At 43.8% G+C, this 13,688-nt stretch overlaps 1 protein-coding gene across 2 annotated transcripts in view; it reads left to right on the top strand.

The window, feature by feature from the left end:
* pum3 (pumilio RNA-binding family member 3) overlaps positions 1–12,386 on the top strand; it is a 15,352-nt gene extending 2,966 nt beyond the window's left edge. For both annotated transcript variants that reach the window (XM_079256179.1, XM_079256178.1), the window contains exons 5-18: positions 23–98; positions 276–369; positions 444–510; positions 601–775; positions 869–972; positions 2,736–2,814; positions 2,907–3,005; positions 4,427–4,480; positions 4,567–4,647; positions 4,736–4,878; positions 5,150–5,372; positions 8,455–8,542; positions 11,711–11,801; positions 11,925–12,386. In XM_079256179.1, the coding sequence (XP_079112305.1) occupies positions 23–98; positions 276–369; positions 444–510; positions 601–775; positions 869–972; positions 2,736–2,814; positions 2,907–3,005; positions 4,427–4,480; positions 4,567–4,647; positions 4,736–4,878; positions 5,150–5,372; positions 8,455–8,542; positions 11,711–11,801; positions 11,925–12,054 (1,504 nt within the window). In that variant the 3' untranslated portion in view covers positions 12,055–12,386. The remainder of the gene's footprint in view (positions 1–22; positions 99–275; positions 370–443; positions 511–600; positions 776–868; positions 973–2,735; positions 2,815–2,906; positions 3,006–4,426; positions 4,481–4,566; positions 4,648–4,735; positions 4,879–5,149; positions 5,373–8,454; positions 8,543–11,710; positions 11,802–11,924) is intronic.
* The last annotated feature ends 1,302 nt before the right edge of the window (positions 12,387–13,688 follow it).

Here is a 13,688-nt window from a genome sequence, read left to right as displayed (position 1 = left end):
GGGCTGATTTTTGTGTCAACAGGAAGAACTGTGATGACGAGACGAAGAAGAAACTGATGAAGGAGCTTCATGATCTAATCCGAGGGAAGGTCAGAGAGGTGCGTCCCTTCTGCATCATCCTATGTTTTTATGAGTCTGCTGCATGTTTAATGGTGCAGTGGTGAAAAACGTCCCCCTCTGTTTAAACCAGAGTTTTTTATGTGCTAACAGCAGCTCGACATCCCAGCTCCTCCTCCTTTTTTCTCTCAGTTCTGATGTTTCTCTGGTTCCTGCAGATGGCGTTTGCACACGACTCTGTGCGAGTGCTGCAGTGTTTCATCCAGTTCAGCAGCCATGCACAGAAACAGGAACTTTTGGAGGAAATCAAAGGTAAAGACGTTGCTTTCAATCCTCCCCTTCTGCTTTTTAACCCATCTTACCGTCGGCGGTTTTGTCTCCTGCAGATAGCACCCTCGCTTTGTCCAAGTCTCAGTACGGCAGACACGTGGTGAAAAAGCTCCTCATGTACGGGTGAGTCACCTCAAGCTTCTTTCTTCTTCTCTTTTTAAATCAAGCTGGAAATTCAGATGAGACTTTTTTTGGTTTGTTTTTCCTCCACAGCAACAAGGAACTGGTGGCGGCTGTGATTCAGACGTTTAAGGGTCACGTCAAGCAGTTACTCCGTCACGCCGGCGCCTCGCTCATCGTAGAATACGCCTACAACGACAAAGCCATGCTCGCTCAGAGGCTGCTGATCACCGACGAGCTGTACGGGAACACCTATGCCGTCTGCAAGGTGCGCAGCACAGCTGCTGGCTTTACTGGACGTTTTAGTTGTCTTAGGGGATAAAGAAAACACTCATGTTGGTTTTTCTCCGTCTGCGTCCAGTCTGTAGAGAGAAACACCATAGAGAAGGTGATTAAAGCAAACCCGGACAAGCTGAACAGCATCATAGATGAGATGAAGCAGATCATCACCCCCATGGCCCAGAAGTAAGATCAACACCTCACGTCATTAAACAGCTGATTTCTTTGTCTTGTTTTGAACTTTAACTTGATTTTATCTCACGATTAATTTCTTTTCACTCAGTTTTTTTTCTTTATGTATAAAAAAAGTTTTAAAAAACCCAAAAAACATCTGTCTGTAAGGGCTGCTCGATTGTGACAAAAATTATAATCGCGATTAATTTGACTGAAATTGAGATCTCGATTATTTAACACGATTATCCAGTATTTATAAACAACGCTGCGCGTCGTGGTGTTCTAGACTCCGTGTCGTGCATTATAACCGTCTAATGTACGGTTCCAGTTTAATCCGTTTTTACCGCTTATATAGGAACTATTTTACTTTGGCCTGGATGTACGTTTTATGCCAAACAACCGCTGTCAGGCGTTTCTCTCATTCTCCTGTTAAAAGACGGCTGATCTGAACCAGCTAGTTAACACGTTGCCATGGTAACGCCCCGTAACAGAGGGGTATTACAGTGTTTAACTCGCTGAATTATGTATAGGAAAATAATGCAGCCAGTTGTCACTGACAATGGTACAAACTATGTTTAGGTGAACTTCCACAACCTACTGCAGTTATTCTACATTGACCTGCAGCCGGAGCCGACTGAGACTGGCCGCCTGGGAGTGCTTTAGGACGGGAGAGGCTCCCGCTGCTCCTTCCTTACAGTAACTGCAGAACAATATGTGTCTTCAAGTCAGTCGCCAAAACACCAGAAAAGTCTCTAATAACTCCAGTAAAAGCTGCTAGATTTGTCGCTTTTAACAAAAAAAGTCTCCAGATTTAGCGAGAAAGTCGCCAAGTTGGCAACAGTGTCTGAATGAAAGCAAAGCGGCTGTGTCTTCAAATGAGGTAGATGCAACTTCAGATAAACTAGTGATTATTTAGCGAAAACGAGCCAAAGTGCAGAAGCAGTGGATGAAAAAGTGATTTCTGAATGTCGCTAAATATCAGCCAGACGCTGCTGATCAGATCTAAATGAGCTCCTCTATAAAAGCAGAAGTTTCCTGGTTCAGGTTTGTGGAGGAAAGACATCAGAACTGATCTTAGAGAAGCAAATGCTGCTTATTAACTGGTGTTAAAAGTTCAAGCTGGCTGCCAGTGTTCCCAGCAAGCCCAGTTCAAGCTCAGCCAGTGTGACGGAGAAGCAACAGAGAAGTCCTGGGAACTGTAGTCCTGCAGCTTTTAGATGATTTTCAGCTGCAAAACACTTTATGTAAATTAATGTTGACCCAGTAGTTTGTTTTAGGTTAAGCAGGAGACGTCCAACATCCTGCGGGACCGTCCTCAGTCGTCTCTGTTCACTCTGTTGGGGAATCAGCTTTTTAGATGACAAGGCGACAGACGTCTTTTCTTTAGACCAAAGCAGAACTGACAGAAGCAGTTCTGGAGAAAACCAAATGCAGAGTATCGGTTCTGCATCCTCCACCAGCGCAGTGGAGGAGACACGGGACCGGGACACGTTACCGACACAGGACCGTGAACTGCTCCATACAGCTGAATATTCAAGAGTCCACCCTGAGGCCTTCTGGCGGCTAAAACTTGGCGGAAACAGGACGGTGTATTACAGAATGAACACAACACCCCTTCATGACCTGAAGTGACATTAAAGTGAAGAAAGGACCAATATACACCCCCAACCTTAAAGGAGTGAAAACATCGACTGTTTCAGGTGTTCGTGATGCAGAGCATGTTTGTTTTATTTTCACCTGTTTTGTCGAAACAACCTGTTTTGCTGCTGTTTCAGAGAACAAGTGATCAAACACTCTGTGGTCCACAAGGTCTTCCTGGACTTCTTCCTCTTTGCGCCGGACAAGCAGAGATCAGTAAGCTGCTCTGATTGTTGAGTCATGGATGGAGTTGTGATAAAGATATTTCCACCACTGAGATGTTCCTTCTCTTTGTTGTGGCGGAGCAGGAGATGATCGAGTCCATCAGAGAGGCCGTTGTCTACATGGCCCACACGCATGACGGAGCCCGGGTGGCGATGAACTGTCTGTGGCACGGTACAGCCAAGGTGATTCTGCACACACTCAGAAAACATGACAGTTCATTTGTTAAAGAACCGATGCTCAAAACTGGCTTTATTGGATCTATGCAGGTGGCTGCTGGGGGCATTAAAAGCAGAAACCCCCTGCAGCTCTGTGTTTTAGCTAGCATGTTGCTAACACAGTGGTGCTCTGTGTTTTAGTTAGCATGTTGCTAAAACAGTGGTGCTCTGTGTTGTAGCTAGCATGTTGCTAAAACAGTGGTGCTCTGTGTTGTAGCTAGCATGTTGCTAAAACAGTGGTGCTCTGTGTTTTAGCTAGCATGTTGCTAACGCGGTGGTGCTCTGTGTTTTAGCTAGCATGTTGCTAACACTGTGGTGCTCTGTGTTTTAGCTAGCATGTTGCTAACGCGGTGGTGCTCTGTGTTTTAGTTAGCATGTTGCTAACGCGGTGGTGCTCTGTGTTTTAGTTAGCATGTTGCTAACACAGTGGTGCTCTGTGTTTTAGTTAGCATGTTGCTAACACAGTGGTGCTCTGTGTTTTAGCTAGCATGTTGCTAACGCGGTGGTGCTCTGTGTTTTAGTTAGCATGTTGCTAACGCGGTGGTGCTCTGTGTTTTAGTTAGCATGTTGCTAACGCGACGGTGCTCTGTCTTTTAGTTAATAAGTTAAATAATAAGACCGACCCTCTCCGTAGGCTGTCAGATCAGCCTGTGGGCAAAACGGGTGGATTGAGACTCTTCCGCATTAAGCCCCGCCTCCCGCCACTGCACTACATCGGGAGCGTGCACCGCAACTGCTTTCACCATCATTGTAACATCTCATAAACAGAAGGATTAGGCTAATATGAACTCAATAAGAAAAAAACAAAATACAATGTCAACACATAGCATACAGCCCTACATGTTGGAACCTGAATCAGACCCTGAAAACAAGTGGAAAACAGCAACCCACAGCAACGAATGCAGCAGGATGTCTCTCTTTGGTAAACTCACCAGCCATCGTTGGGAATAACTTTATCCCACGTTTTCCACCCGCCTGATGTATTTGTACATGCCCTTGTTAACCAGTAGAAGGTAACCAATCACCGAACCTTATCTCCCGGGACGTCACAAGGATTTCCAAGTAGAAAAAACTCTCTAAAACGACGCATTTTTCATCGCCATGGAAACCAAACGGAGAGAGTGCTGGAACTCAAACTCAAACACGCGTTTAGGTGATAAAAAAAACAGTGCCGTTCACATGTCTGATGAGGATTCAACACTGTAACACTGTAGAAAGCTCAGAAAACTCCAAATACCATCATAGCACTCCTTTAATATCCAAGGTATCATTACCGTTTTGTTTGCTTGGTAAATTTTTACAAGCGTCTGAGAACACTTTAGCTGTGTCGTTGCCGTCAGGAGGAGCTAAAATCTGTTTTAAATGCAGTTTTTCTTTCCACGTTTCAGGACAGAAAAGTCATCATCAAGACGATGAAGAGCTACATGGTGAAGTTTGCCACGGTGAGTTGACGCCGCCGCTCCTTGTAATGCTGGATGAAAGCAAACTGTCACCTTGTGGTGGGACTGACCCAGTTTACTGTCCTCAGGGGGAGTTCGGTCACCTCGTTCTTCTGGCCATATTCGACTGTGTGGACGACACCCGGCTGGTCAGACAAGTAGTCCTCTCTGTAAGGATGACTACCGTCTCCTGCTCTGATGGAAACCTGATATGATGTTGATGTATGATGACGGATGATCTGTGTGCTGCTTGTCCAGGAGATTTTATCGTCTCTGGATGAGGTCATCGGTAATAAGTACGGCAAGAAGGTCCTGCTGTACTTGCTGAGCCCGCGAGACCCGGCTCACCTGCTGCCGGAGATCATCAAGGTGTTGGAGCAAGGAGACGGAAACACACACAGGTAACATCTCCGGCTTCTCTCTGTCGCGTTAATCTGCTTTCTTCCTCATGCTCAGTTTGATCTTCAGCAGCTTGTCTTCATGACGAGGCGTGTTGGGCTGCTGCTATGTGATTGGCTAATTAGATATCGTGTTGTTTGATCAGTTATTGGTGAATTTTTACGGATCTGCTTTGATGAAACGTCGTCGGGTTTCATCCTGAATCACCTGCAGGGAAGTTTGGAGCTTTGAAAATGGATTTTTTTTAAATTTATTTTTTTTGCTCTTTATCAGTAAAAAAGACCAAAAGACCCGAAGGAAGGAGCTGCTGGAAGCCGTCTCTCCCGCGCTGCTGGATTATCTCCGTGACAACGCCGCTGACATGGTGATGGACAAAGCAACCAGCGTCACCATCAGCGACATCTTAGCGTCGGCCTGCGGGGACCTGCGGCCCGCCATGACGGCTGTGGCTAAGCTGGCCAATCACGAGCTGGTTCCAGGAGGGATCGAAGGAGTGGTGAGCGATTTAGTTTACACCTGATGCCATCGTTACCACGGTAACCAGTCCGGCTGCAACAATTAGTCAACAAAGTTGACAACAAAAATTCATCGATGCAAAATTCCATTGTCAACGCGTCGTGTTATAAACTCCCGTAACGGCTTTGCTGATGTAACGCCGCGCCAGGCAACTCAACGCCACGGCTTTTCAGACTTTTAAAAACTCTAAACATCAAGTAAATGACTCAAGGCCCCACAGGAAACCAGGGGGCAGTATTGTCATTTTGTGCAGCGTCTTCTTCACCAACGAAGAACAACTTCAGACCTAAACGGCTTTAGACCTCGTGCATCAAAAGTTTGGGAGTTTTTCCAGCTAAACAACCTGTCCAAAAAGGAGAAATGTGTCGTCTGCCACGCAGGGTTGACACACCCCGGCAGCGTGACACACCCCGGCAGCGTGACACACCCCGGCAGCGTGACACACCTCGGCAGCGTGACACACCTCGGCAGCGTGACACACCCCGGCAGCGTGACACACCCCGGCAGCGTGACACACCCCGGCAGCGTGACACACCCCGGCAGCGTGACACACCCCGGCAGCGTGACACACCCCGGCAGCGTGACACACCCCGGCAGCGTGACACACCCCGGCAGCGTGACACACCCCGGCAGCGTGACACACCCCGGCAGCGTGACACACCCCGGCAGCGTGACACACCCCGGCAGCGTGACACACCCCGGCAGCGTGACACACCCCGGCAGCGTGACACACCCCGGCAGCGTGACACACCCCGGCAGAGTGACACACCCCGGCAGAGTGACACACCTCGGCAGCGTGACACACCCCGGCAGCGTGACACACCCCGGCAGCGTGACACACCCCGGCAGCGTGACACACCTCGGCAGCGTGACACACCCCGGCAGCGTGACACACCCCGGCAGCGTGACACACCCCGGCAGCGTGACACACCTCGGCAGCGTGACAGTTATGCATGTGAAGAGAAAGCATCCCAGAGTCATGGTTTCTGCTCGCTTTCTGATGGGTACGTTAGTTTTACCGAGTAGTTATGTAGTTTTGTCTTACCTGTCAAGTATCCCGTTTTTTAGGGGTCTTTGCCGCATCTTCCCGGATTGTTATTTTCCTGGAAATTTCCCGGATTATGAAACAGGGAGAAAATAAACCGACACGATTGTACTGTTAAAATATTTTATTTATTTTGTTTTCTTTTTGAGGCAAAGTCTGTAGTTTGGATGTGACATTATATACACGTTTGTTTGTTTCAAAATAAATTAGTAATAAACTGTTAAGCTTATATTATATATTCAACTGGTTCAGGAGTCATTTTACTTTACCAGAGAACATTATGTTGTGATCGACTGGAAATCTGGGTGATAATCATAAATGGAGAGAGTGTGGTAAAACATACTGTAAAAAAAGAAAATTTACATATTAGTCGACTATTAAAATAATAGTCACTGTGGACTCTTTTTGGGTCCTTTCAGGTAATTTTTCGTTAGATTTTCAGCCATTCTGGTGGTTTTTCACCGAATGGGATGTTTCTTTTTTCTGTTGTTTTTTTTTTTTTTTAATAAGAAGGTTTTTATTCAAGAAATTTCAAATTTCTATTTAAATTTTATTCTATTTTACCTTTTTTCCTCAAAGGTCAACAGGTCACTCAGGACAGGTTAGATATTTGATTTTAGGTTACATGTCTGACAATATCGACCGATATCAACATTAAAACGTGATATTGGAAATTATTGGTATCGGTTTTTATTGTTTTAATAACTAAACTTTTACACAACTTGCACATATTTAATATCAAACTCTTGAGCTGCGTCTCCTCTAACTAATTTCAGAGATGTCATGTATTGTTTTCAGATTCTTTTGGAGCATGTAGGACACAAATGGTTGATATCGGTTTTGGAAATTAAGAGTTGGACAAAATCGATATATCAAATATCAGTTTAAAAAAAAAAAAAAAAAAAAGTTAATATCTAACATGCCTCGTCATTACTGCACCAAAATGTCATCTTTGAAATGATTTTTTACTGCTTTAAATCAAATCAAATGTATTTATAAAGAGCAAACAACAGCTAGTTGACCAAGGTGCTTCACAGCAGCATCATACGAGCAGATAAAAACTTTCCAGTTGATGAATTTACGCTGAAATACTCGCACATCAGAAAAAGGTAGAAATCTGGACGCTGAAAGCCAGAGTAAAAAATTCGGTTTTAGGTTGATTTGAACTGGATTACAGACTGACAAGATCTTACAGACAAACTTTTCCACCGTTTAGGAGCCGCAAAAGCTTTCCCCCAAATCTTTCCCTTAACTTTAACACTGTAAATAAATACCTAATTAGTCATTTTCAAATTAAATTGACCCTAAAAATGCTAATTTGACCACATAATATCAGTTTCTATTAAAAAGACAGTGTCTTGTCTGTTATGTGGATTGTTTTTAAATAAAAGAGGTTAAATAATGAAATGTTAAAATAATGCAAATTATTTTAACCTTTTAATACACAGAGTTATTAAAGGGTTAAAATAATTCTAGTAATGACATATTTGGTGGTTTTGATCAGGACTGAAATGGACTGGAAGATCTGGGAAAAAGATATTTATACAACTTTCTTTTTAGGACTTTTTTTTTTATCTCCAAAAAACTATTAACTGATTAATCTGACGTATCGGGACAGAAAAAACACGATGCACCAGATTACATTTTGTTTTTTGTAAATTAAAGGCTGATGGCAAAATAAAATCTCCAGCTACTGAACATTTAATCTGAAAATAATTCATTTTTTATGTTTTTTTCCCCCTAAAACCAGTGACACCATGTGACCAAACTGGTGTTAAAGTGTTAACTTACTGGAGGAATGACATATTTTCTATGTTTGCTCGAGTTGAAGTTGATTAAAAGACGTGAATAAAAACAGCGACCATTTATCGGAGACGTCTTTTCTGTCCTTTAACAACCCCAGACTGCAGGACGTTGAAGTGTCCCTTCAGGTTTGGGAACCAGTATAAACCAGTCATGTTCTCATAACTCGCTTTGCTCATTCTGAAACTAAAACCTGGGTCGTCTCTTCCGGCAGCTTCACGTCGCAGAGCATCCAGCGGGACACCTGGTGCTCCGGTGGCTCATCGAGCAGGACGTCATGCTGGCGGAGGCCGGCAAGGAAGGTGAGTCCACGACCTGCACACGGATCAGATCAGATCCCCAAAAACCAGTTCTCCCACTGTAGGGTTACCTCTCCAGTCTTTCATCGTTATACCTGATAGATGATTGACATGGTTAGGTGGGCTGTAGTCAGCCTTCTTTCAACTGGAAGGCCGGTGGATTGATTCCAGGCTTCCCCTGACTATTTGTCTTAATGGGCAAGACACTGAACCCATTATTCCCCCTGGTGTGCCTATTTGGGGTGTGTGTGTGTGTGTGTGTGTGTGTGTGTGTGTGTGTGTGTGTGTGTGTGTGTGTGTGTGTGTGTGTCTGATAGGGCTGTGACGATATGCTTTTGTCCCGATTTTTTTGTGTGCCAATTCGATTTAAATTGCGATTCTCACAATTCTTCAATATTGCTGATTTTTGTAAAAACAAAATAAATGAAAACAACTTTTTCATTTTTCTTGATTTCAATGAGGAAAAAACAACCCAGTAGCCAGATCATCATTCTGCTGCTATAATGTCCAAGAAGAAAAGAAAAAAGGTCAATAAAAACAATAAAAATGACAAAAATTTTATAATGGATTATTTTTAATTATTTAAAAAAATATATTTTAAAATTGTGAAGCAAAAAAAATCCTGATTTTCGATTTTTCTATTCGATTTTGCCACCCCTAGTGTCTGACATGTAGCATAAAGCACTTTGAGTCATCAACATGACTGGAGAAGTGCTACAAGAACATTTACCGAATCCAGGCGAGCAACAGGCAGACGAAGCCGTCCGAGCGACGCGTTTCCACAGTAACGCAGTTTTCAGACACGCAAATCCGACTTTTAGTGAAACATCTTCCAGGGTGAAGATTTCAGACAATCCAGCTCTGATATTTCCGTGTAAAAAAAGAGTCGAAGTGGCGTTTTTGGCTCACAGCGTCATGATGCTCACCGCCATCTTCGTCAATACCCCATTGGCTCCTTCGTTTCCATGGCAACGGCCAACGTAACAGAGATTGTGGATGAGCGGATCTGAACAGGACGTTTTACGTGGTTTTATATATAACTATACAGCTAGTGGCCGAGTGCACTGAAGATTTGTTTTGGTCATTCCTCTGATTGGCCGGCAGGCTTCAGGGGGCGGGGCTAGATCTGTATCAGTCAATCTGATTAAATGCTGACCACGCAGCAGGGATGGAGTGATGAGGCAGAGGGTCTTACAGTCTGCAAAGTCCAATAAAACAGCTTCACGGAGATAAAAGCTGCAGTCAGATTAAAATTGCTCTGAACTTTGGATGAAAAGGAACGATGAAGTTCTACCTCCCCTTTAAAAAGGTGAAAATAGTTGAGTCCAGACCGGCGACCAAACGGAGTCATGCAGACTCTGCTTAACGTGATCTTACAGCCAGAGGAGGCAGGAAAAATTCTCTCACCAAGAAAGTAAAATCAGGCTTGTTTGTCTCGTTCGTTCATTCGAACAATAAAAAATAAAGTTTTCAGGAAGTTTGGTTCCTGTTTATGTTCATAAGGATCATAAAGGTTAAAGCAACAGATAGCAGAAGCCGGCAGCTTGTCTTGCAGGAGATTTAGTCGTTTTAAGGCTGGTGTTAGGAAACATTTTGGGTTTTCTGGACGTGAGACCAGACGATACTGACAGCATGTAGAAGCCGTTTAAAGCTAAAATAAAATGTAAAAGTAAAACTACAAACATGTGACAGCAGTTAGACGAGCTGGTTGTCCCAGACTGTCGCCGACACACTTTCTGGGGATTCCAGGCAAACAATCAAAGACAACATGAAAAATCTTTGTGTGTTGGATTTATTTACAGTTTGACATAAATAAAAAAGGTGGAAATTAATTTGTTTTGTTACTTGAATGAATGGAAACTGAATGGAGCGTAAAGTAGAATAAATGTAGCAACGGAGTGAATAAAAAAAAAAACCTCAATAGGGGGAAAAAAGCATTGAAAATCCCAAAAACTGTAATAATAATTGGCTTTTAACCCAGTGTGAGTCTGCTCCTGGTCAGTGTGATATATTTTAGTTTTATTAAGTCTTTATTCATTTTGTTTTATTATTTTTTATCTTTTTCATTCCTTGTATGATCTATTGTTTTATTTATCTTGTAATTTTTGGCTCATCTACAGCACTTTGTCCCAACTTTGGTTGTTTTAAAGTGCTTTATAAATAAAGTTGAATTGAGAACATAGGCTGTATATAAAGAGATGGACGAAGCCTCCTTGACGTCACCCGTAGGTTTCTGACAAGCTGAATTGAAGCTCAGTGGGCGGTTCCTACCATCGCCATCTTGGCAGGGGCATGCGCGTCGTCTCACCCGGAAAATACAAACATGGGCAAAGAGGTGGAGCTGAGAGGGGGGGGGTATGAACGTCATGGTGGATGATTGACATCTAACGAACTCCGAGCTTTCTGTAGCTAAGAGCTAACTGAGCTAACCCGGAGATAACGGGAGCTAACCAGCTAACGGAGGTAAGTGGGCTAAAGCTAAGTCACGTTGTTAACCGGCTAAAAACCGCGGTTGTTCTACGTTCTTCTGACTTGAAGCTAGAGATTGGTACCTGTCAATCAAAAGGACACGCCCCTAAATTTGCCAAACTTCGAAATTAAATTACTTTTAAATGGGTGAGTTAGAAAAAAATTCACCCTCCCACAGTTGTCATGAAGGTAAACCTGACCTATAAAGCTAAAATGGATTTTTGAACCAGGCTGTAAACATGTTTATTTCTGCAGTGAAGTTGGTCTTTTTAACATGGGAGTCTATGGGGATTCGCTCTGTTTTGCAGCCCCTAGTGGATGAAGGGGGAACTGCAGTTTTATGCACTTTCGCATAGGCTTCACTTTTAACTGCCGGAGGTTGCCGGAGGTTGGTTGAGAACCGTGAATCTGAACCCTGCAGGCCCAGAGGAAGGAGGACCATCAGTCAGAGCGTTTCCAATCAGATTGATCGGTTATATTTGATTAAACTGAGGGTGTGTCTCTAGCTACTCGTCATAACTCAACGCTGTTGCAGTCAGACGAACCCAAACTGTGCTGCGAGGAAGAGGAGGAGTTGTCATTACCAGTTTACCAGTTTAAATGGGGAAAAGAGCGACAGTGGTTGTGTTACTGGTTGTTGCTCCACCCTGCTGGACCAGTTGCATCTCCGTGGTGACGGATGTTCTCCTCTCCTCTTCTCAGAGCGGTTCGGCAGGATTCTGGTCGACACGGTTGGAACAGACACGATGAAGAGCTGGGTGAAGGTCAACCGAGGAGCCTTGGTGCTGTGCAGGTCAGTGCGGACCAACACACACACACACACACACACACACTAACGTTAAGCCTAACGCCTGCTAACACGTTGCGGATGTGTGTGTGTGTGTGTGTGTGTGTGTGTGTGTGTGTGTGTGTGCAGCCTTCTGAACAGCTGTGACAAATCCGTGTCTGCGGAGGTGAAGGCGGCGCTCAGGTCCATCCAATCAGAGCTCAGCAGCATCAGCAACAATAAAGGCGTCGAAATCCTGCTGGAGAATCTGAACAAGTAGAGATTTAACTTCTAACAGACTGAAGGTGGGCAAAGCTTCGCTTTATCTGCAGCAGGAACCAGAACCAGAACCAGGACGAGGCTGCAGGAAAGCAGAACCTCTCAGGAGGGGGAGTCCACCTGAAACTCTGCTCCGGGATTTCAGCCTCTGAGTTTAACGGGATGATGGAGTCTGGATTATTCGACACACAGATGAACTTCACCACGTCTGTGTTTTATATTTGCAGAAGCAAAATGTTTGTAATTGAACCGGAAGGCCGAGTATGGACATGTTTACCGGGTCGGTTCTGGTTCAGGTCTTTGTAAGAGTTTCTATGTTGATGATTAAAAAAGTTTATCATCTGAAAACAAACTATTATTTTAACAAAAAGATAATTATTCATCACAATCTTTATTTGTAAGGTTTGCTGGAGGAGATTTCATGTTTTCTCTTGTCTGAACCAGAAAACATGAAATCTCCTCCTGGACCGGGACGGTTTGATCTGTGGTTAAAAGCTTTCTGCTCCATGTTGACATGAAGCATCATGATGAGAATCTCCCGTTCCACCACATCCCCAAGCTGCTCTGCTGGATGGAGATCTGCTGACTGGAGGTTCCTGAAGCAACGTTTCTCCATCTTCTGTTGTCCAGTTCTTTTTTTTTTTTTTTTTTTTTTTGTCTTGTCCAGCATTTAAGCAAGCAGACTGATGTTCTGGATGCTGTGTTCTGCTGAGCAAATTTATTTTGCCAAGGGGAACTTTTGTAGATGTAATGATCCCCTTGTATTTCTTGATTCTTATTTTATTTTTCAATTTGTTTTGGATAATAGCTTGTATTACAGAGTTTATGCTGCTGGACCCGACCGGAAAGGACAGGAAAGGGGCAGAAAGAGAACAGAAAAGAGAACATAAAAAAAAAAAAAAAAAAACAACCAAAAGAAAGAGATCAATGCATACATGTATATGCACATACATACCCACCTACATATATATGTATATACACTCGCACATACATTATATATATACATATATACATACATACATACATATACACATGCATACACACACATGTACACATACATGCATACATATAGATATACATACATACATACATATACACATACACACACATACACATACATATACATACACATACACTCACACATATGCATACATATATACATATCCATACACATACATACACACATAAGTACACACACATACCCACCCACACACATAAATATATACACCCACACAAGCCAACTCTAGATTCGTGGAGAACAAAACCGTTGACAATCATGAGGACCAGAAACTAGCAAGTTAAGTCAAAAAGACAGAAAGAGAGGTACCTGCTGTTAGTGAATAAACTTGCTGGATGACTCAGTGACTGTGACACATGCAGAACATTCATGCAGAACATTCAGAGTGGAACGTGTTTAGAGAAGAGTGATCATGCCAATGTGACCCCGCCCGCCTACAGCTAGAGGAAGGCCAGGAGAACCCAGAGACCCGGGTAACCGACAGTCACCCCCAGGTACAGATCCCAACCCCCCCACTCCAGAGCCAGCCATGCATCTGCCCAGGAGGTGGCGAAGGAGGTGCCCAACCAGAGTCCCCCGCAGTCAGGGGGAACAGGCCCCAGCAGGCCCAGGCCGGC

The sequence above is a fragment of the Telmatherina bonti genome, assembly GCF_933228915.1.
Source record: "Telmatherina bonti genome assembly, chromosome: 17".
NCBI lineage: Eukaryota > Metazoa > Chordata > Actinopteri > Atheriniformes > Telmatherinidae > Telmatherina > Telmatherina bonti.
The sequence above is the reverse complement of the archived record's forward strand: the minus strand, read 5'-3'. Positions and strand labels throughout refer to the sequence as shown.